Source organism: Hevea brasiliensis, chromosome 5 (genome assembly GCF_030052815.1).
Source record: "Hevea brasiliensis isolate MT/VB/25A 57/8 chromosome 5, ASM3005281v1, whole genome shotgun sequence".
NCBI classification, from domain to species: domain Eukaryota; kingdom Viridiplantae; phylum Streptophyta; class Magnoliopsida; order Malpighiales; family Euphorbiaceae; genus Hevea; species Hevea brasiliensis.
Genome location: NC_079497.1, coordinates 7,045,629 through 7,068,281, shown reverse-complemented (window position 1 = coordinate 7,068,281; position 22,653 = coordinate 7,045,629). Strand labels below are relative to the sequence as shown.

The following is a 22,653-nucleotide window of genomic DNA, read 5'->3' as shown; positions in this document are numbered from 1 at the left end:
AATTCATTAATTGCTCATGTAAAATAGTATATAAATTTTTTTTCACAATATTTTCTTTCCATTATTTTTTCCTTACTGAAACATGGGATAAGTCCAGTCCAGCACTTTCAGTGGCATCTATTGATCTCAGAAGACGATCCAGCATATTCCCATTTCTTGTTCCCCCAAAAAATACTCAATTAAAATAAATAAATAAAGCACAGCTTCTTCTTAATCTAAAATTATATTATATTATATTATAATAATTATGAGAATTAGTTTAATGAAACAAATAAAGGAATTATAAAATAAATTTATTTAAAAATATAATTTGCAAAGAAAAAATAGGGTGTGCTTCTTCCTAGAAACGTGCCGCCTCCCCTCTCGGCTTCTGTGGTTGTTTTCAGAGTTTACAAGTTTTGACCCGCCACGGAAGATCTGTCAAGTCCAAATCCTAGACCCACATCGTCAAAAATCCATCTTCCTTTCCCAAAAACCCTACCTTTCTCCTTCTAGAGCCTGCCGATCTTCTCTGTTCAAAAATCTCAACTTTTTTCCTTCTCTGAATCCAAATAAGGTAAGTGATGGATGATTCAAACGATCGGCAATATTACAAGTATCACCCGTATCAGGATCTCTACCACGTCCCAGCTCAAAGCCTGTATAATTTGCCCACTTCTCCCGAGTACCTTTTTGATGAAGAAGCTGCACATCAGCGCCGCAGCTGGAGTGAAAACCTTCAATATTACACTGGAACCGGCTACTTATCTGGAGCGATTATTGGGGGGGCTAAGGGTTCTTTTGACGGCATCCGCTCCGCCGAGCCTGGTGACACCATGAAATTGCGGATCAACAGGATTCTGAATTCTGGTGGACATGTGGGTCGGAAGTTTGGGAACAATTTGGGTGTTTTGGGGCTGATGTTTGCTGGCCTTGAGAGCGCTTTGATTCACCATAGAGACACTGATGATTTGCTCAATACGGCTCTCGCGGGGCTCGGGACTGGGGCGATTTATCGTGCAGCAAGGGGACCGAGATCGGCGGCTGTCGCAGGGGCCATTGGAGGGATTGCGGCTGCTGCTGCTGTTGCGGGAAAGCAGCTGGTTAAGAGATACGTACCCATATAAAAATTGCAAATTTTTATTTTGTGTTTATCGGGAGGGGCCTTGTTTAGGCAGATATGGTATTCGAGGGTTTTTCTTAGGTGGAAAAGTTAAGTGATTTCATTAAAGGATTTTGGTATAAATTGGTTCGTTTCTTGTAACGAGTATTGTTGTTTCATAATCCAATTCACCGACTCGGCATTTCTTGAACGTCCTGTTCGAAAATTGATAGGCGTAAAATGGGATTATTGCTGCTGATTATTATTGTTATCTTGTAATCTCATGGTCTTTCCTCGCTGACATGTTCCTGTTTGATGAAAATTTGATTTGTTGGTTGAACTTCTGTAGTTTTGTATTGAAACATCAGTGTTTAAGTGTTATGGGGTGATTCTAATTTAGAATACCATTGCAGCTCTTAAGGTTTGATATCTGATCGAATAGGGAAAACAGTCAGATATTTGGGACAAGTTCCAGATTGTCTTGAACACCATTTATGAAAACATTTATAAAGTTAACTTGTTGGGTAAAACAGTTGTTCCAAATTGGAAAAATACTGATCAAATGCTGTTCAAGCTAACTTGTTGGAGATGTTTGAACTTGTCAAGCAAAATGAAATGAAATGATGATTGAACTAACAATGTTCAATGACTCCAACAATACATTTCAATTCTCTAATTGATAACACATCTTACCTAGAGAAGACAACATTTGGCATTGTCACACAAATGCTCTGACTATTCTCATCCATTTGCATAATTTAATTACAAAATTCATCAATTGGCCTATCATTTAAAAAAAAAAAAATCACTTGCATAATTTAAGATTATTAATATTTGATTTATCTTTCCTATCTCTTTTGACTTCTTCAATTCAACCACTGCAAAGTCTCTTCTATTGTTTTTCTTAATGGAATAGCTAACATATATATATATATATTTGTGAAATTTTGACTTTGTAAGCTCTATGATTTTATCTTTATATTGCTAATCTTCTAGATTTTTTTTCCATTTAAACATTAAATAAATTACATAACAAAACAGTCGTCTTTCCTTACGTAATTCCCTCATTTTATTTAATTTAACAGAATTTAAACAAAAAATTGTCTACTCTTATTAAAAAATTGGATTCTTTTTTTATTAATAAGATTATTATAAGTGGTAAAGGATTATGTATCCCTTAAGTAAGATTAAGTATTCGATCCTTGTAAATAGAGAAAATTATTCTCGTAATGGACCTCCTCGAAGTGAGTAAATTTAATTCAATAAATTAGGAGATACTTGTAATTTATTATTATTATTTTTTTCATTCAACTTAATTATATAATATGGCACAACTCTAAGAATACTATTAAAATGGTAATTGTTTTGATCATTGGATGCCAAGTAATAGCTAGACCAAGTATTTTCTAAGAAAATTTCTTCTAATTAGGCACCAATTAATAAAAAGAAATTGGAATAAAGTTTGAATTCAATTTTAGTTTTCATGGGGTTAACAAGGCATAGGCCTTAATGATCTTTTAGTTTATTATTATTATTATGTAATTTAAAAAATAAAATTATATAATATATTTTTTAATCATTAAATTATCTTTCATTGTGAGGTTTCATCGAGCGCGGGAAAAGGGCCCGTGTTGTTGCAGTCTTGCAGATATAGACCTCAATCGCTGGTTTGACTGCCTTGTCCATCTAATACCCAAAGTACCCTTCAAACAAAACTTGATAATTGTTTAAATAGTGTAAAACGGAGGGTAAAGTTGTCATAAAATAAAATAATTACCAGATGAGAGACATACTTGCCTATATGAAAGTGAACCCAAATAATAAAATCAACTGTTCCTTTTATTTATTCTTTAAAAAAATGAAATGCTTGATTTATTCAAACTGCATTGAGAAGAAGATTTACAGAAATGATATGATATTTTGCAGCCTGTATTGAAGCTTCTACAAGGAAATTAGAAAATAAGCTTTCTTGTTGTGGTCATGGATACTTCAAATAGTGTTTAAATATTAATCAGCCTTTGATGAGTTTGTTAAGCCTTCCTGATCTTTATAATTTGTATATATACAACACCTGTGTTAACAACTTCACAAAGCAAAATATTCCCTCACCTTCACAGCAAATTGCATACATCCCTCTCTCTCTATATCTCTGCTGTAACAGATGGCTTTCTTTAGGGCACTGCCTTTGCTAGCTTTGCTTCTTGCGTTGCTACCAGTGATTGCTTTAGGAGATGATCCATTAACTCCCTACATTCGTACTCTCTCTGTCTCTCCTTTTTTTTTCTTCTTCTTTCTCTCAAACACACACTATATATATAGATTACGTATAAATAATTGAATGGTGGGTTTTGGTGAATTGCAGAGGCAATATGTGATGAAGTGGAATGTGGGCAAGGAAAATGCGTAGCAAATATACAATATCCATTTGGGTACATGTGCCAATGTGATCGTGGTTGGACCAGAACCACAAATGATGATATCAATGATAATCTTACATTTCTTCCTTGTGTCATTCCAAACTGTAAGCTTTATCTTTCTGATAATTAACCAAAATTCGCTTACAAGATCCGCATGAGCAAATTAGTATAGGACATGGTTTTAATCCATCTTCTTGTTGTTCTTTGTAGGTACTCTCAACTATGGTGGCTGCCAGCAGACAGTCCCTAATCCACCTTCAGAGAAGCCTGTTCCTTGGAACGCATCTGCCTTCGATCGTAATTACTATAATTTTGAAACACTTCTCTCTATCTATTCTCATCATATATAATCAGTTTTTTAAAAGAAATTGGCAACTGATTTTATGTATAGCTTGCTATTGGATCTACTGTGGAGGAGGGAACTGCACAAGGAATGCAACGTATACCCACTTATGCACATGCCACTCTGGATTCTCTAACCTTCTCAACGTCCCTTACTTCCCATGCTATAGCCAATGTAAGAACTTTAAAGACAGCCAACCTTAATTGGCTTTTTCTTTCAGAAATGATTGAAGAGCGATAATCTCCAAAAACTGACATGACCAATGGGTTTTGATTGTTAAGGTACCCTTGGTTCTGATTGTGCTAGCCTTGGGATTAAAGTTTCAAATACGCAGGCAACAAATAATACTGCTGGTGGTTCTTCTGCTGCAGGGAATCATGGTAAGATCTTTAATTAATTATGTAAAAACATTTATCGAATTCTGGTGTTGATGATGATCTTCAAGGATGAACATATACCGTTTACTAATTAGCATTTCAATTTCTCTTCTTGGTTTTGTTATATTCGAAGGTTTCCTCGTGAAATTAATTAGTTAGTTAATGGTGTTTATATTCAGAAGTGTTGTTTTCAACTCCATTGACTTTATTATTGTTATTATTATCATCACTAATTCTTTTAAATATCGACCAACCTTTCACCCTTAATCGACTCTCCAATCCTATCATCATTCTTATAATATAGCCGCACTGTTATAGCTAATCCAATCCTTTAACCCATCATTTATGAGAGAACCTTTGGTGATGATAAATGTTTCAGATACTGATGAAGGTTTTGATCTGTGTTTGTTATGCAGGTAGCTCAATTCTGCCAGGGAAGTTCCACTGGATGATCATACTGTTCGCGTCTATGCTTATGGTTCTGCGCATGTAAGAGTGAAACTGAGCCTCACCAGCCACTGTTTTCTCCATGGTAGACTAATTTTATACTTAAAAATAAAATTTACTTGGTTTTGATTATTCTATCGATTCTTGTGTGTATATTCAGTTTGTACTGAATAAAAAATAGACCACAGAAGAGGGTGATTTATTTAGGTAGGACACATGTTTTGAGCTTATATGGTTGTGTTTACACTTCACATACAATCTCTAAATTCTTGTTTTATTAAGGAAATATTTAGTATGTTTTAAAAATAGTATGTATATATAAATTTAAGAAATTGATTTGAGTATTGGATAAAATGTTACTTCTGGAGAAAATTTAACTGCAACAAGTTATTAGCAATACACTCGGCCACATGTAAATTTCCCCTTTCACTTTCTTCCTAACAAAACATTTCAGAGTTAGGTGTATACAAGTCCCTCATAAGAAAAAAAACAACTCAATCTCATCAGCAGAAAAGATAAAATAACAAGGTCCGGGCAGCTTCTAGGCAACATGATTCTTCTGAATGATGATAGAGTTTAATACATTCAAGCAAATTTGACTGTATTAGCAATAAAAATTTAATAACAATAAAATCAATGGGCTAAACTCAGACAGTTGACACTGCTAAATGCAATTTTCCCCTTTACTTCCTTCCCCAAGAGAAGGCTTCTCCATAAGGTGTGAAAAAGTCCATATCAAAAAATTGTGTTATCACAAGAAAAGATAAAAGAATGATAAGTCAGAAAGCAACTGGGGATAGAATAACCAAGGTTCTGCCTTAAAAAAAAATCACATCAAGATCAAAGCAAAAGGTTTAGGCTTGCTGAACGGAGCAAATACACAACTACTAGCTGGTTATTTTCAATCTGTGGTTAGTTGCTACTCGCTATTTGATTAAAATATTTTAAAAAATCATTTCTAGAATCAAACAAGATGTCCCTTGCAAGGAAGAATACATAAAATACTCCAAACGTCAACACAACCATAGAACAAGTTGGGAGTGATCAAACAATCTATTGTTATCACATTTTCATACTAAAACCTTCGGCTTTGATGATCAATCAATCTCCTTAAACCTAAAAGCTGGTGTTAAAGTCATGTTAACATAACAGGAAAAAAAAGCAATAATAAGATTCTATAACTTTTGTTTTTCTTTCATATTTCCTGATCTAGAGCCTATGCTACAGTTACGTTGACATTTTCTTGGAATTCACAAAACGCAATGTCCCACATCTCACAATGCACTCTGGAAACTCATCTGAGTAGAGCTCCCAATTCTGTCACATGGGCATTTAGAAATTTCCTTATTTGCCACCAAAATATGACCATACATCTGAAATCTCCATTTCCATATTCTCCAACGTTTGTAACTGATGAATACAACCACTTCTACACTTACGCACCCTTATGCCTTCTTATATCTGAGATCATGGTGCAAAAATGAAAACAATTAATGGAAGGCCATCCTTTGATCTTGGAAAAATTGCTATTAATAAATTGCTCAATCCCTCAAGAAAATAGTTATTAACTAAAAGTTGCAACATGGTCCACAAAATTAAGATTCCATCTTTAACCTCAGTAAACCTATTTAACCACAGCAGTTCAGGATTATTAGCAACGGTACACCAAAAGTTAAAAGCAATCCAATGATGACAAATGGGCACTTGTATGAACTAAAAGTCACAAAGGAACTCCCAATAAGCCAAATTACAGGTAGAACAGTTTTGACATTCAGGATTCCCTCCATTTGAAATTCTCAGTTCCTTACTTCACATGGACAGTAGTAGAAGGCACAAATAACATAGTGAAGAATACCCTCATCGGTTTGACAAGTAGAAGGGACTGTTACTTTAGGCACTGCTCTATATGGAATAACAACCAAAGGGAATGAAAAACAGAGTAAACAGCAGAAGCACAAAATGTTGCCGTAAGCAATTTATTTCTTGAATCCCATGGGCGCAAAAGACCTTGTCAAAACAATGTAGTTGCACATGAACAATATAAGCATGAAAAAATTTCATTCATTTCCCATTATTTCACATCTCCATTCGTATGCTAATTGGGCAAAGTCCTTTCATGGTGCCCAATTAACCACATAGAGTAAAAATAATTTCCAACAAGCAGGAACCAGTTAGACAATGCCCATCTAAACAGTTTTCACTAATAAAATAATTAACAACAACAATAGCAAAGCAGCAGATGATAAGAGATTCAGTTGTCACTACCTCCTTTGAAAATATCACTTGGCCTTGACCTCCACTCCACTCTTCCCAGCAATAATCACCGCAGTCGCCATATCCAAAAACAACCCATGTTCCACCACTCCTTCAAAAGCCGAAATCTCCTTTCCAGCTGCATATGCATCTTGAATTGGATTCTCGAAATACAAATCCACGATGTAATTGGAGTTATCAGTCACATATGGCTTGCCAGCTTCATTCAATCTTAGCTTGGCTTCGACCCCTCCTTCATTGAACAATTCTTTCAACCTCACCAAATTGTACTTCCAACAAAATTGCACGACCTCCACCGGCATTGCGAGCTTGCTCCCGCCAAGACCCGTTACCAGTTTCGTCTCGTCGGCGACAACCACGAACTTTTCAGACGCCGCTTCCACCATTTTCTCTCTCAAGAGAGCCCCACCCCGGCCTTTGACTAGGTTGAGATCAGGGTCGACCTCATCAGCACCGTCTATAGCGAGGTCTAGACGGGGATGATCGTCAAGGACTGAAAGTGGGATCCCGAGAGAGCGAGCTTGCTCTTCGGTGCGTTTTGAAGTGGGTATACCAACAATATCAGTTAATTGGCCGGATTGTAGGAGTTCTCCGATCTTAGCAACAACAAAGGCGGCGGTGGAGCCAGTACCGAGTCCGAGAACCATACCGGATTTGACGTAATCAACGGCTTTGCCGGCTGCAAGTTTCTTGAGTTCATCTTGGGTGAGTATAGGGGCGGATTGGGCTCTGATAGAGAAGTTCTTGGTGGGAGTGCGTAGGCTAAGGGAGCGGGTGCGCAGGGGAAGGAGGGAAGAGGCATTATGGTAGAGGGAGGATGAGGAGGTGGAGGGAGGGGAGAGGAGGGATAAGGAGGCCATTGGTGGAAATGGAAAAGAGAGGAAATGAAAGGTTTGTTTTCGGCTGTTCTTCTGTCGTGTTTGGGTTTGGTGGTGTGGTTTCAGTTTTATGTTTGCAAGGAAGATAGAGTGAGAGACCTCTGGCTGGTGGTTGGAGGGGGCATTTGAGGTTTTTTCCTTCATTCTTCAATATATATTTAGACATAATTTATATTAAATTATTTTATCACATTTTGCTATTTTTAAAATCATATTTTGTTAAAATATATTTTCTTATTAAATATAAAATTTAATCAATTAATTATTCTTTTAATCTAATAAAATTTTAGATATTATATTATAATTATTATTAACTTTTGAATATAATTATAATTTAATATAAATATTTAATATTTTTAATCCAATTAACTTTATATTAGGATCACGATGAATTAAGATATATGTTATTATTACTTGATTAATATAAAGTAAAATTATTTTATTATAAAAAATAATATAATTTAACATAAATTTATAATTCAAGATTTTTGTAAAATTATTTTTTTATAAAATAATTAATTATGAAAATTTTATTAATTTAATAAAAAATAACATTTCTTTAGATTAAAAAAATATGTATAATATTTTTAAAAATTTTAAGAGATAAATTATATGATAAATTTTATTAAAAAATTATAAGAATAGATTTAAGTTTATTAAATATTATTTATTAATTTTTTTAAAAAAATTATATATTTTTTTTATATAAGAAAATTTTATTTTTTTATTAAGTTAATAATATTTTTATAATTAACTAATCGTATGAAAATTCAATAAAATGGGTATATTAAATTAATTTTTTAATTATATTTTATATAAATAAAAGCACCATAAATAAATATAAGCATATTAATTAATTAATATTAGTGGTAAGCGGTGATTCAAACCATTGACAAACAAGTTACAATCCCACCAAAGATCAGATTTTCAGCAGCCCCTATCGAGTTCGGGTCTTTAAATCGGGTCATGAGAACCCGAAGCAAATGATCCCAATCGAAGCGGGTTACTATGTAAAACGATATCGTTTAATCTAGCTAATTCCGTCTTCCCTTGATATTCCTTAGCTGGTCACAGTATATGACGATCTTTGTCCTAACACAAGACAACAGTGCTCATTCTCTTTGCGTGTGCTTCCTCTTTCTATTAACTTGTCTCTTTCTATACTCTCATTAAGCACTGCAATTCAAAATCATGTCTACAGAATCAGCCAGTGCAATTCAAAAAAGCCAAGTAAGTATTTTTGTTTTCAGTTTTTCTTCTTCCTTTCCACCTTTTGTTGGGTTTCTGAGAGAATTAATGGAAAATATTGGAATCTGGGAACTGGGTTTTGGCGGGTGAATTGAGATTTGTTAATTGCGTGTTTCAATCTTTTTAATGAATAAGGTTGATCTGGTAGACTTCGTTGATTGGTCCGGAGTTGAATGCCTTAATCAAAACTCCAGCCACTCTCTTCCCAATGCTCTTAAACAGGTAAATTTGCCAGCAGAAACTTGTCCCATTTTATGCATTGGATATTGTATACATTGTTTTGGATTTTTTTTAAGACAAAAATCTTGCATTATTGTTCCTTCTTGCTCTCACGAGTTCAATTTTTATTTTCTTTTCTTCTTTTGTTTTTCTTTTCAATTTTAATGCAACAGAAGTTTTGATATTCAAAATTGTTATTCAATACGCTTACCTCAATTTTCTTGGGAGCCAAATTGACTGATATGATGCTTACTAAGCTTTGTTTTGAACATCATGCTCACTTGAATCACGCTCACTTGAATCACGCTCAAAGAAAGAATTCTCTCCCCTCAAATGCTATCAACAATAATTTGATTACTATATTTTGTTTTTATTGTAATTTGCTCATAAATAGGGATATAGAGAAGATGATGGTTTGAATCTAGAGAGCGATGCAGATGAGCAGTTGTTGATTTATATACCTTTCACTCAAGTTGTTAAACTGTACTCTGTCGTTGTCAAAGGACCTGAGGAAGAAGGTATCTATTAATCTAGACCCTTTTCATTTTTTTCTCATTGCATTATCAAATTTAATCATTCATTCCGTTTCGCAAAGGTTTTAATGAAAATGCTCTTATCTGCATGGTTAGTATTCTAATGAGAAGGCTGTCTCTCCAGGTCCTAAGACTGTAAAACTTTTCTCAAACAAGGAGCATATGGGATTTAGGTATTATTTAGCAACTCTTAACTAATTAAAGTTTTGGGGGGAAAATGCAAACTTAGACCTTTTTTTTTTTTTTTTTTTTAATTTCATTATGTGATAATGGCAGTAATGTCAACGAATTCCCTCCTAGTGACACTGCAATTTTATCACCAGATAATCTCAAGGTTTGTTGTTATCTTGTGCTGCTACTTTGACGCTGAGGCTATGTTTTCATAAATTATGTTAACAGAATCTTTTGTGTTGCCATTTATGTTTTGTTAACTTCTCTGCAGGAAAAACCTGTAGTCTTGAAGTATGTTAAATTTCAGAATGTTCGCAGGTATCTGAAGTTCTTGTGTTGTTATACTCCATTTTGTTTTATCATGATATTTGATTATCTCTAGCAGCTAATTTTACTTAATTTTTATCAGTTTGACAATATTTATTGAAGATAACCAGTCAGGTTCTGACATCACTAAAGTCCAAAAGATTGCTCTGTTTGGAACAACGTAAGTTTTGAATGATCATTGAATTTTAGCTATAGGTTCCCTTCTTTTGGTGCTACAACTGTCTTCTTTACCCCTATGATATCTCTGTCATTTATGTGCTTGGCTTCCTATTCAGTGAACCAGTGTCATTACTTATTTCTTTGGCAATTATAATGTCTTTCGACATATTTTGGAGTAGCAACTTTATAGTCATTATTAGGTTATGAAAACCCGTAAATTCTAATGACTAGTTCGACTGTTCAAAAGTTAAATTTGAATTTGGAGTGTTTTTGTCAACTCATGCTGCTTGTGCTTACCGGCTGAATGCATACTACTTCCAGTTTTGTACAACCAATAGGATATGGATTAGATTTTTGCATGTCTCATGTGCTCCCAACGCTTGTGATGAGACAATTCCATTGTTTACTCCTGCTTGAAGTTTTTTGTTCAGTGTATCATAATCAAACTTCTGAAGACATAAATCAAGTTTTATCAACCAAGAAATATTTGCATTTTATATGATTTTTTGTTGGGTGAACTATCATCTGACTTCTTTCATCAAGTACTGGAAAGAAATAGTGAGATTATTTATTGATTTGATCCTCGGATCAGCTGGTACTAACTGTACAGAAGGTACACTGAAAAGACAGGTAAGTTGCAGCTGTCATTTTTACTTGTTTCAAAGTGAAAATAACAATTAAAGCATCCTTTACCTCCACAGTTCTTTAGCTTTTCATCCTTATTGAACAACTTGGTTAGAACAGTTTATATATTTCGAACATATTCTGTATTTAACTTTCATAGTTGCAATTTGCTTTTTTCCTGTTCTCCTTTAATAAATGTAGGTGGTCTGGGCATCCCACATCAATTTGCTGAGTGTTTTCTCGTATTGCAGGGTGGAAACAACAGACATGAAGGGCTTGAAGAAGATTGAGGATCATTGACAGTATACGGGTGCTAAGAAAGGGTTGAAGTTTCTTGCAACCGCTGTTAAATTTCTCATTTGTGTTTTTCTAAGTTAAAACCAGTTATTATAAATATCAAACAATTTGGTGCCTGAAAGTTTTGTGGCTGTTATTTCAACCTCTCTCGTCCTGGAAATTTGGCAAATTCCTAGAATTCTGTGATGTTTTTACCAACTTCTGAGGTCATGTCTAGTTCGGTTACATTTTAGCTTTGTTGTGATACTTAGTTTATCAAGTGTTTTCAGATACCAAATCTTGATACGGACCCAGGAGAATCGTTAGCTTAATATCGATGGCCCTGCAAAGAAAGTTTTTCTCCAGAGCACTGCTGTCGATGTTTACCTCATTCTCCACGTAAAGCTACATCTGTAGGCATATCATTTTTCACTATCCATAAAATAATTATCAATTATAAGTTCAAAATTTTACTACTCGTAATTTCAATTACACCAAAGAGAATCTTCAACTTATAGTAAATATGTTAATTAGTCTCTCTCATTTTCTTTTAGACATAATTAATATATTTACTATTTTAACTACTTCATACTGTCACGACCCAACCTATGGGCCGGACCGGCACTAGGACCTGGGCCAGTTTAAAGCCCCCGAGGCCCGGAGTAAGCCTAACTATTCCTCAAATCCATAATCAGGCCCACAATTTAGGCCCAATATGCATATAAAATAATTTAAATCAAACTGTTATAATTTCATTTCGGGCCAACTTAGCCCACAAATTTTCAGAAACTAAAATCAGGGGAGCCCAGCTCAACCCTGTTACCTCACTTACAAACTGTTTAAATACCATACAAATCTTCATTTATTAATCTTAAAAATTTAAATTAACCCAACCTCTACCAAGGTCCACACTATTTCTAACACATGCGGAGTTCTAGATTTTAAATTTAGAAAAAGATAGTAAAACAATTAAATAATTGACGTTAAACCTGCGAGGAAGAAAACAGGTTGTTCTGTAAAATAACTCCTCCTGTGGCCTGGAAAAATATTGAACAGGAGTGAGCGTTCAACTCAGAGAGTAAAATATCAATTTTAACCATAATCTCTATAACTATCTGAAACTAATGCACCCTGTAGAGTGAAATGCAACATCAACATCATATTCACATCATAGCATCAAAAAGGTAATTTGGAGCACTCACACACCCTGTAGCATCAATCATAATATATTGGGAGCTGATCCTATACGCCTCTCTCTTAAATCCAACCTGGTGCCAGCGAAGAACTCAAGCCGGACTTTCGCTTAATAAACCAAATCGAGGGTCCCAGCGAAGAACTCAAGCCGTGACTACCCCTCGAAGGAACGGGTCCCAGCGAAGAACTCAAGCCGTGACTACCCCGTCCTATCCATAGTCCACACCACATCACACGCACGCCAACGCACGCACACTGCTCCAAATTACCACAACAATACTCATGGCACATTAACAGTTATGAATGCAACATAATTCGTGCCTAGAGTTTAACTACATAAATATATGCATATAAGTGATGCATGGGCATGCTGAACATATAATAATATCGAAATTACAATTAAAATTGATATTTTACTCACAGTACACCGTCGACTATTGTGGCTGCTGGATGCAGGAAAATAGTTGATCTCGATCACCTAATAATTAAATTATAAATTTATTAGTACTAACTCAAAATAAAACTCTAAAGAGGCAATAGACAGCCTAATTCATGCCTGAAATCAGTGAGTTTCTATACAGGGACCTACCCAACCTGCAAAAAGGCTCAAATAACACTTCTAAATTCTCAATTTCTACAATCACATCTCATCAATATCACATGGGCCCTCCAAATCGGACAATACTCAAAATCTTAAAAATTACGTTTTAGTCCCTATAATTGACATTTTTCAAAAATCCACTCAAACAAGCTCTAAAAATTCTAAAATTTTGCCCCGCGGTCCTTAATAATATTATAAGGCTATTGCAAAATGAATTGTAATTTTCTAATTACCCATGAATATTTTATTCAAGAATTTTACTCGATTCCATATGTTTCCAACACTAACATATTCCTAATTCAACCCAATTAAATATTCACATATTTAAACCTCCATCCTCAAGCTCCAACCAATTATATAAAATTTGATTATCTTAATTTCAATTAATCTTATATGCCCACATGCTAAAAATATAACTAAAATCCATCCATATTTCTCAAAAATATTCTACGATCACCCAAAAATTCAACTAACACCATAGAATATCTCCAAATAATTTTACTTTCATCATATATTTTTCTTAGAATTTTTCTCCAATCTTTTCCTGCTTAAGAAACACGTATTTATGCTCCATGCATGCAGAGAAATAATAAGAATTGTCTTACCCAAGTTTATCTGTGTCTCAAAATTCCAAAAATTTATGAGGAAGCCTCGGAAGTTGAACCATCTCCATAGCTCACGGAGCCACCGCCGCACCACCGCAAGACGGTGGCCGGCCGCGTCGCCGCAACATTTTCCGAATCTGATCATACCCCCATGCTCCTCTACTCTTCCTCAGTCCATATGTGGTCTCGGATCGTCGATCCAACGGTCGGATCGTCGTAGATCTGACGAAAAAGCTTGAAAAACCCGAAACTTCTCTCCTCCATATCTCACTCATCCGACCTCCATTTGCTTCAAAATTGGTATCAAAAGAAAGCTCTCGGAACAAGCTTTCCAACGCCACCGAAATCGCCTCGATCGGACGTCGGATGAAGCCGAAATCGCGCCGGAAAGCCGCTGCCCACTGTGCGCGCGTTTTCTCTCTCCTCTCCCTCTCTTGCCGCCGTTTCTGGTGGTCCTGGTGGTCGCCGGAGGGTCGCCGGCCGGTGGGGAGCTGCTTGGGACGTCGCCGGCCGGTCACCGGAGAAAGGAAGAAGAAGAAGAAAGGGAAGGAGAGGGAAAGAAGAGAAATGGGGGGGGGGGGGGTTTCCTCCCGATTTTTGAAACTTTTTTTTTTTTTTTTTTTTTAATAAAAGGCTGCTGTGACAGTGGGAAACCCACTGTCACACGCCAATCCCATTTTTCAAATTTTTTTTTTTTTTAAGGGTTGTTACATTCTTCCCCCCTTCAGAAAAATTCGTCCTCGAATTTTCGAATAAGCCAGAGATATGGAAAAGAAGATTATCAGAACAAGTGCAATCATTACTCCTCCAGCTATGCAGAGATTGGTAAAACATTTATTCTTCAAACTCTTTGTACATTATATATGACATTCTATTACTCTCTTATTCTACTATGGTGTCCTATTTGTCTTCATCTCTATCTAGAGATGCTCTTATCTCTTGGCTATTCATTGACCATTCTTCTGACATTTCAAGCATTCGCTATATCTCACTGTTCTTGACTTGACTTGATGTCTCATAACTTCAATCAACTTTAGTGCTTACCTCACTTTTATTACGCCCCAACATGTCTCTTGGTGACTTCAGTCATCATTCCTTTGTTTTAATAATCTCTGTTTTCCCCAATGACATAACTTATGTTCCTTATTCCATGATATCCTATGAGTAGCTTTCCTGTAGCACCTAATCTAGGCATCTTGTTCGAGATCTTCACTCTTCTTATGACTTCAGTGGTTAATACCTATAAATCTTCTCACTCCCATTATACTTTAAATTTTTAATGTCTCATGTGTCATTACTAAGGTACTTAGACTAACCTTTGTCCATCTTATGTAACTAGTCAGGTAGAGTCCCCTCCAAGGGCCAAGTGTATCATTTATCAATATTGGAAAGTGGACTGGGTCTCACCTTCTAGGTAACAAAAGTGTTTATATTCTCTGACACTCAACCCATGCGACTTATCAATTCTCACTCCTTCTCTGGAATATAAATATCTAGACTTCTTCCTATAGCTTCTTAGTATGTGGCCTACTTCTGACACATTAGCACTCAGATCGAGGCTCTATTACTCCTTTAATCTATCATCTCATAATAACTTGTTTTAAACATCTCTTAGTATGTACCTAGCATACCTATTCCTCCTTATCCTCATCATTATAACTAGCTTTACAAGCTTTCTTCTTGTCCTTTGGATCTTATCCACTTCCTTTTTCCTATTTCTAGTATTGTTGATATCTTTTCAACCTGCTGTACTTATTCATTGATCTTAGTCCTATTTCACCCTTACACCTTTTTCCTTCAATGATATCCATCCCATCATCAACTTTAACTTTCATTTTATTTCTTAGTCTTATCTTGATTACTAGTTCCATTACTTCGAGAATTTTAACCTTATGGCTTACTCTTGCCAGCACATTCTTCACCTTTTGTAACACTCATAATTAACCATAGAAAATTTTTCTTGTATTCCCTTTTTCCAGCTTAACTATCAGAACATTATCATTCCCTACCAGCCTTAGTAGGAAATTGTTTATCCTGGATGGATATGAGCCCCTGAAACTATAAGTTTCATCTGGACTAACACTGCTGTGGGAAATGTGTGCCATGCCTTAATTCTAAACAAAATACTTTATGTGTTCATTCTCCTTAATATAATCACATATACTGCCTATAGCTTTCTAAACTTCAACCTCAAATTACCCATCAGCAACAATTTCATCTATTGAAACTCATCCATAAATAGTACTTCATCTAGCTAATAGTTTAAAATAGTCGCAAGCCTTAATAGCTAACTCAATTTAACTTCTGCCATTACTCTGATCGTCCTTTCATACTTAACATTAGGTATGCACTTACTGTCATTCTCATATCACGAAATTATATATGAATTGGTGCCTACCAAACTCTCAAATAACTAGGTCTCCTTGACTCAGTCTCTGTTCCTTATATAACCTTCTAGAACCAAAAGCACAAGCTAAAATTGAAAAGAAAGAAAAATACTCTTATATTCAACTACGCTCGATTGTCCATATAATAATGTTTAACCTATGTTTCTTGGTTTTTCTCTCCAAATTTCATTATCTCCTAGCACAATTGTGCTCTACCTATAAGGTATCATCTGCATGAACCCTTTACCGTACCATTGTCCTTCCTGACATAATATTTTATAATTTATTAACTTTACTTATACTCGACCTATGATTCATATCTACCATCGTTTATATTGTGCCCATAACTTTTGTTGATCCCTGAAAGATTTCTCTCACTAATAGATTCTTCCAACACTAATTCCACCCTTATCTATGGTTATTAATTTTGATCCTTGAACTTCCTAGTGATTTATAACCACCCAGACTTGTCACTTTTCATTTTACCCCTACTGTTGTTCTGTCATTATTGCTTCACTGCAAAGTGATTCTGTTGATCACACTAAAAATGTTTGCCTGACATTTATAATGAACCTCAACTACCTTTTCACTATCTCAAAAGTCTAACCTAAAACCTATGTGTCATTATCTATCATTCTTTTCCTCTCATCATACCTATTTGATCCCTTAGACTGACTTTTATTCAACTTACTGCTTACTAACTTCTCTTTCTCTACCTATTTAGGTAGTCCGCAATACCATCGCACACCTTCTAACATTTACTCATTATTATTGTATTCCATACCTCCATCACTGTTCTCACTAATGTGGTCCCATTTTGGGTTTTCCATCCTTGTCATTCTCCTTGCCAAGAGTAACACTTAACCTACCCTATATCTTAACTTTGTTCCTTTTGTTACGCGCCCATTCAGGTTGTCCTTTCATTTATTTCCTTTGTCTTACCCAAAATAGAACTTGACTATTCTATCCCTGGTTCCATTCTTCTTCCTAACATGACAGCTGTACTTGCTAACTATATCTTTCAGAGTCTCTATCGCGTTATCATATGTCTGTGCTACTCAGATTTGGTCCTTTGACCACTCTAGCTAGTACTCCAACTGGCACTTAGATTATATTGCATCTGTAATCAATTATCCCAATTTTTATTCTACACTTTCTCTATCTACTGGCCTTCTGTGATTTATCTTCGCTAATTTATTACTCTTAACACTATTATAATTAGATTATACTACTGTTTGAACAATATGAAGTCAGAAAGGAACTCAGGAAATTGCAGTCATACCTTTATCGTATGATTTCTATTCTTATCCTTTAGCTTACATAATACCCTTACTACCTCGAGAACTGATTCTGCAGTAATTTTATTTATTATTATTTTTATTATTATTATTATTATTTTCCATGTTTACTCAATTCCAAAACTTAAGATTTCGGGCACCCAAATCCGTCATCCAATTCAAAGGATTTACATCCATTGTGATCTGATTATATATGATTCCTATAATGGAACTTGTATCCTCTCCAGGATACCCGAGCCAACTACTCTCTACCACACTCTACAGTCCCATCTGGGGCACTATTTTGTGGGTCACCATTATTAGTAATAACTTTCGATCCCTTCTGAAAAGATAGGACTATACCCTAACTTGCTGCAACAAAGGTACTACATTTACCACCTTGCCCAAAACCATGTCAAACTAATGTCTCTCTCATCATATCATAGCTCTGTAAATCATCAATTCATAGTTTCGACCTTCTCTAGGCAGTAGGGTTGTACTTTATTCCATACTGATACACACAAGGTATACTATTCTCACTAAGCTCTAAGCAAAATGTCTGTCGTACTACAAAAATGATCCAAAATTCCATACTGAAGACTAGATGATCTCACTCTATAAGTGTCACGTTTACTTTGCAACTAATCCGAAACCTCTGGTCTGATGGCAACTCTTAATGCAGCTCTAGCTCATGCTAGGGTAACTGAGTCACTGACTCTAGTTACCACCCAACTGTGACCTTTCAATATTCTAACTCTAGACTCTTAACCAGGAGTTCCCAACTCCTCTGCAGATATAAAACTCTGTTCTGGCATAACTGTACCAAAACAGAAGCCATCTGCAAACACCCTCATTATGGAGCACCACGGGGATGCACGCAGCTCTACACAATAATCTCATGTCGTTACTGTAATCTGCAGCTTACAGAGCAGACATCGAGAACATTGTATAGTTACTACGATACGTCTGGACCGATTAGGCCTCCGAATTTCTTATCTCTCTCGAATCTTCTATTATCATAAACTCATTCTGACTGGGTCATCCACTGATGACTGCTAGCAGTGGTATCCTCATCCTTATCTAGGGCAACTGTACTTTCAAGACTCACCTTTATGTACTCGTGCCTTGCACGAAATGGGCACACCATTTAAACTCATACAGACAGAAACATAGCATTTCTTGGAGTACGTATCCTCATGATAGACCTCACATGTCTATTAACTCTATTTCACATTTCTATGTACTCCACGAAAATCAAGACACTAATTGAGGCACTTTTATATTTCCCGAGGTATAACGCAGAATCTAGAAACAAAGAATTACAGGAAAAGACGAAACAGAATCCTATACTCCGCATGTGACTCCTAGTAGACTCTTCCCAACACTTAGATAATTTTTCCCTATGAATCTGGAGCCTAAGCTCTGATACCACATTTGTCACGACCCAACCTATGGGCGGACCAAGACTAGGACACAGGCCGCTTTAAAGCCCCCGAGGCCCGTAGTAAGCCTAACTATTCCTCAAATCCATAACCAGGCCCACAATTTAGGCCCAATATGCATATAAAATAATTTAAATCAAACTGTTATAATTTCATTTCGGGCCAACTTAGCCCACAAATTTTCAGAAACTAAAATCAGGGGAGCCCAGCTCAACCCTGTTACCTCACTTACAAACTGTTTAAATACCATACAAATCTTCATTTATTAATCTTAAAAATTTAAATTAACCCAACCTCTACCAAGGTCCACACTATTTCTAACACATGCGGAGTTCTAGATTTTAAATTTAGAAAAAGATAGTAAAACAATTAAATAATTGACGTTAAACCTGCGAGGAAGAAAACAGGTTGTTCTGTAAAATAACTCCTCCTGTGGCCTGGAAAAATATTGAACAGGAGTGAGCGTTCAACTCAGAGAGTAAAATATCAATTTTAACCATAATCTCTATAACTATCTGAAACTAATGCACCCTGTAGAGTGAAATGCAACATCAACATCATATTCACATCATAGCATCAAAAAGGTAATTTGGAGCACTCACACACCTGTAGCATCAATCATAATATATTGGGAGCCGATCCTATACTCTCTTAAATCCAACCTGGTGCCAAGAAGAACTCAAGCGGACTTTCGCTTAAACCAAATCGAGGGTCCCAGCGAAGAACTCAAGCCGTGACTACCCCTCGAAGGAACGGGTCCCAGCGAAGAACTCAAGCCGTGACTACCCCGTCCTATCCATAGTCCACACCACATCACACGCACGCCAACGCACGCACACTGCTCCAAATTACCACAACAATACTCATGGCACATTAACAGTTATGAATGCAACATAATTCGTGCCTAGAGTTTAACTACATAAATATATGCATATAAGTGATGCATGGGCATGCTGAACATATAATAATATCGAAATTACAATTAAAATTGATATTTTACTCACAGTACACCGTCGACTATTGTGGCTGCTGGATGCAGGAAAATAGTTGATCTCGATCACCTAATAATTAAATTATAAATTTATTAGTACTAACTCAAAATAAAACTCTAAAGAGGCAATAGACAGCCTAATTCATGCCGGAAATCCGGCAGAGTTTCCCCTATACCTGGGACCTACCCAACCTGCAAAAAGGCTCAAATAACACTTCTAAATTCTCAATTTCTACAATCACATCTCATCAATATCACATGGGCCCTCCAAATCGGACAATACTCAAAATCTTAAAAATTACGTTTTAGTCCCTATAATTGACATTTTTCAAAAATCCACTCAAACAAGCTCTAAAAATTCTAAAATTTTGCCCCGCGGTCCTTAATAATATTATAAGGCTATTGCAAAATGAATTGTAATTTTCTAATTACCCATGAATATTTTATTCAAGAATTTTACTCGATTCCATAAGTTTCCAACAGCTAACATATTCCTAATTCAACCCAATTAAATATTCACATATTTAAACCTCCATCCTCAAGCTCCAACCAATTATATAAAATTTGATTATCTTAATTTCAATTAATCTTATATGCCCACATGCTAAAAATATAACTAAAATCCATCCATATTTCTCAAAAATATTCTACGATCACCCAAAAATTCAACTAACACCATAGAATATCTCCAAATAATTTTACTTTCATCATATATTTTTCTTAGAATTTTTCTCCAATTTTTCCTGTTTAAGAAACACTGTATTTATGCTCCATAGATAGAGAAATAATAAAAATTGTCTTACTCGAGTTTATCTGTGTCTCAAAAATTCCAAAAATTTATGAGGAAGCCTCTGGAAGTTGAACCATCTCCATAGCTCACCGGAGCCACCGCCGGCACCACCGCGCACGGTGGCCGGCCGCGGTCGCCGGCAACATTTTCCGAATCTGATCATACCCCCATGCTCCTCTACTCTTCCTCAGTCCATATGTGGTCTCGGATCGTCGATCCAACGGTCGGATCGTCGTAGATCTGACGAAAAAGCTTGAAAAACCCGAAACTTCTCTCCTCCATATCTCACTCATCCGACCTCCATTTGCTTCAAAATTGGTATCAAAAGAAAGCTCTCGGAACAAGCTTTCCAACGCCACCAAAATCGCCTCGATCGGACGTCGGATGAAGCCGAAATCGCGCCGGAAAGCCGCTGCCCACTGTGCGCGCGTTTTCTCTCTCCTCTCCCTCTCTTGCCGCCGTTTCTGGTGGTCCTGGTGGTCGCCGGAGGGTCGCTGGCCGGTGGGGAGCTGCTTGGGACGCCGCCGGCCGGTCACCGGAGAAAGGAAGAAGAAGAAGAAAGGGAAGGAGAGGGAAAGAAGAGAAATGGGGGGGGGGGGGGGTTTTCCTCCTCCCGATTTTTGAAACTTTTTTTTTTTTTTTTTTAATAAAAGGCTGCTGTGACAGTGGGAAACCCACTGTCACACGCCAATCCCATTTTTCAAATTTTTTTTTTTTTTTTTTTTTAAGGGTTGTTACACATACACTACATGGGTGTCTTCAACTATAATGGGTTATAGTATACTATTCACCATCTTAGGCTAAAGTTTGTTTCCCGTTATGGGACTGCAATACGTTAATGGGCAAACTCAAATTTTCAGTTATTGACACATTCACTAATTCAATGGGCTAAAAATCTCTCTATAAGTAAAGTCAAATTAATCTTTTTTATAATACTCCTAAATAACATTAAAATAGAAATTCTAGGAAATAATCCTCTATGGTATTGAGAAATATTTATCCACTTAATTTAGAAAAATGTCTTTTCAAATCCTATGAGAATTTTGAATCATAATTTTAATTACTTGTTATGAAAAACCTGCACAAATTAAAGAACATAAATTTAATGTGATTTGGTAGACTACAAATCCACTATGAAGGAAAAATAATTATACAACCACTAATTATTTTTTTATTTTCAAAATTATTCAAACAAAACTCATGAAATTTGATGTATCTCTTTACTTCCCGAACTCTTTACAATATAATAACCAAATTATTTATATATAGACCACTAAAATCTAATTATTTTGAGATTTTTAATTATTAAATTTCATAATTTAAATTTTACTTAAACTTTTTATTTTATCTAATTTCTTAATTCCATGTAACTTGGACTCCAAAAAAAAAAATACAGTACAAATACAACAAAAAGTAAAATTTAATTTAATTTTTTTTCATTGTTTTCCCTATAATTAAGTTGCTTCTCCTCCTATCTGGAGGCTGCTGCAAGTTCCAAGCAGCCTTTTTCCAATCTCTTCTATGCATGGCTCGTTTACCCGAACCACTGCTTAACTAAATCTTTTTTTAATCAAAGAAATAGGTTGTTTGGAGAAATTTCAAACCATAACCAAACCATTATAGGTGGTTAACCATTGAATCAGTTAATAATTTATTAACATCAACTAACACACATGGCACAAATGATTTGCTTCAAGCGTCATGAAATAACTATATAAATGCATTTGCAATGCCTTGTATATCATCAATGGGTCTAGATAACCAGTAAATTTCAAAATTGAAAACATAAACCGAATAAAAAATCATTAAAAAATTATCAATTCGACTAACCAAACCAATTAATACTGGTTTGGTTATTCTAATTTTCTATTCAGTTCATCTGTTTCAATTCCATTTTTTGCTCACCTATGTTTGATCATTTTGTACTTCCTCATGTTTATGTTAGACAAATATCTTTTGGCATATAAAGGTCTCTCTCTCATGCTGTTCAAT

At 35.5% G+C, this 22,653-nt stretch overlaps 4 protein-coding genes and 1 long non-coding RNA gene across 7 annotated transcripts; 3 read left to right on the top strand and 2 right to left on the bottom strand.

The window, feature by feature from the left end:
- The first annotated feature begins 316 nt into the window (after positions 1-316).
- On the top strand, positions 317-1,292 carry LOC110656764 (mitochondrial import inner membrane translocase subunit TIM23-1). The gene has a single exon (XM_021813706.2). The coding sequence runs from the start codon at positions 564-566 to the stop codon at positions 1,104-1,106; it is 543 nt and encodes a 180-aa protein (XP_021669398.2). The 5' UTR covers positions 317-563; the 3' UTR covers positions 1,107-1,292.
- Positions 1,293-1,786: 494 nt separating this feature from the next.
- Positions 1,787-4,871, top strand: LOC110656766 (uncharacterized). Its single transcript, XM_021813711.2, has 6 exons — positions 1,787-3,336; positions 3,444-3,602; positions 3,709-3,795; positions 3,890-4,015; positions 4,123-4,221; positions 4,635-4,871. The coding sequence occupies exons 1-6, from the start codon at positions 3,243-3,245 to the stop codon at positions 4,709-4,711; spliced, it is 642 nt and encodes a 213-aa protein (XP_021669403.2). The 5' UTR covers positions 1,787-3,242; the 3' UTR covers positions 4,712-4,871.
- A 192-nt stretch (positions 4,872-5,063) lies between these two features.
- Positions 5,064-7,938, bottom strand: LOC110656765 (probable ribose-5-phosphate isomerase 3, chloroplastic). Of its 2 annotated transcripts, none has more exons than XM_021813708.2 (2): positions 6,931-7,938; positions 5,064-5,139 (listed from the first exon to the last, which is right to left on the bottom strand). In XM_021813708.2, the coding sequence occupies exon 1, from the start codon at positions 7,797-7,799 to the stop codon at positions 6,945-6,947; it is 855 nt and encodes a 284-aa protein (XP_021669400.2). In that variant the 5' UTR covers positions 7,800-7,938; the 3' UTR covers positions 5,064-5,139; positions 6,931-6,944. The 2 variants fall into 2 exon arrangements, with proteins under 2 accessions (XP_021669400.2, XP_021669399.2); XM_021813707.2 differs by lacking the exon at positions 5,064-5,139 and adding an exon at positions 5,707-6,126.
- A 951-nt stretch (positions 7,939-8,889) lies between these two features.
- Positions 8,890-11,593, top strand: LOC110656767 (PITH domain-containing protein At3g04780). Its single transcript, XM_021813712.2, has 8 exons — positions 8,890-9,047; positions 9,201-9,287; positions 9,679-9,802; positions 9,942-9,990; positions 10,094-10,151; positions 10,260-10,306; positions 10,398-10,475; positions 11,350-11,593. The coding sequence occupies exons 1-8, from the start codon at positions 9,009-9,011 to the stop codon at positions 11,396-11,398; spliced, it is 531 nt and encodes a 176-aa protein (XP_021669404.2). The 5' UTR covers positions 8,890-9,008; the 3' UTR covers positions 11,399-11,593.
- A 511-nt stretch (positions 11,594-12,104) lies between these two features.
- Positions 12,105-21,296, bottom strand: LOC131179883 (uncharacterized). Of its 2 annotated transcripts, XR_009148780.1 has the most exons (3): positions 19,885-20,100; positions 12,990-13,046; positions 12,105-12,411 (listed from the first exon to the last, which is right to left on the bottom strand). It is a non-coding gene; the product is annotated as an uncharacterized LOC131179883 (long non-coding RNA). The 2 variants fall into 2 exon arrangements; XR_009148779.1 differs by lacking the exons at positions 12,105-12,411; positions 12,990-13,046 and adding an exon at positions 19,011-19,317 and having other exon boundaries at positions 19,885-21,296.
- Positions 21,297-22,653: the final 1,357 nt, after the last annotated feature.

What these genes read in the sequence shown, in the direction of transcription:
- LOC110656766 (XM_021813711.2), top strand. Translation starts at nt 3,243, where the DNA reads ATGGCTTTCTTTAGGGCACTGCCTTTGCTAGCTTTGCTTCTTGCGTTG. An exon ending in TCCATTAACTCCCTACATTC is followed by an intron (nt 3,337 to 3,443) that starts GTACTCTCTCTG and finishes GGTGAATTGCAG; the next exon opens with AGGCAATATGTGATGAAGTG. An exon ending in GAACGCATCTGCCTTCGATC is followed by an intron (nt 3,796 to 3,889) that starts GTAATTACTATA and finishes TTTTATGTATAG; the next exon opens with CTTGCTATTGGATCTACTGT.
- LOC110656767 (XM_021813712.2), top strand. Translation starts at nt 9,009, where the DNA reads ATGTCTACAGAATCAGCCAGTGCAATTCAAAAAAGCCAA. An exon ending in GTGCAATTCAAAAAAGCCAA is followed by an intron (nt 9,048 to 9,200) that starts GTAAGTATTTTT and finishes TTAATGAATAAG; the next exon opens with GTTGATCTGGTAGACTTCGT. An exon ending in CAAAGGACCTGAGGAAGAAG is followed by an intron (nt 9,803 to 9,941) that starts GTATCTATTAAT and finishes CTGTCTCTCCAG; the next exon opens with GTCCTAAGACTGTAAAACTT.
- LOC110656765 (XM_021813708.2), bottom strand. Translation starts at nt 7,799, where the DNA reads ATGGCCTCCTTATCCCTCCTCTCCCCTCCCTCCACCTCCTCATCCTCC.
- LOC110656764 (XM_021813706.2), top strand. Translation starts at nt 564, where the DNA reads ATGGATGATTCAAACGATCGGCAATATTACAAGTATCACCCGTATCAG.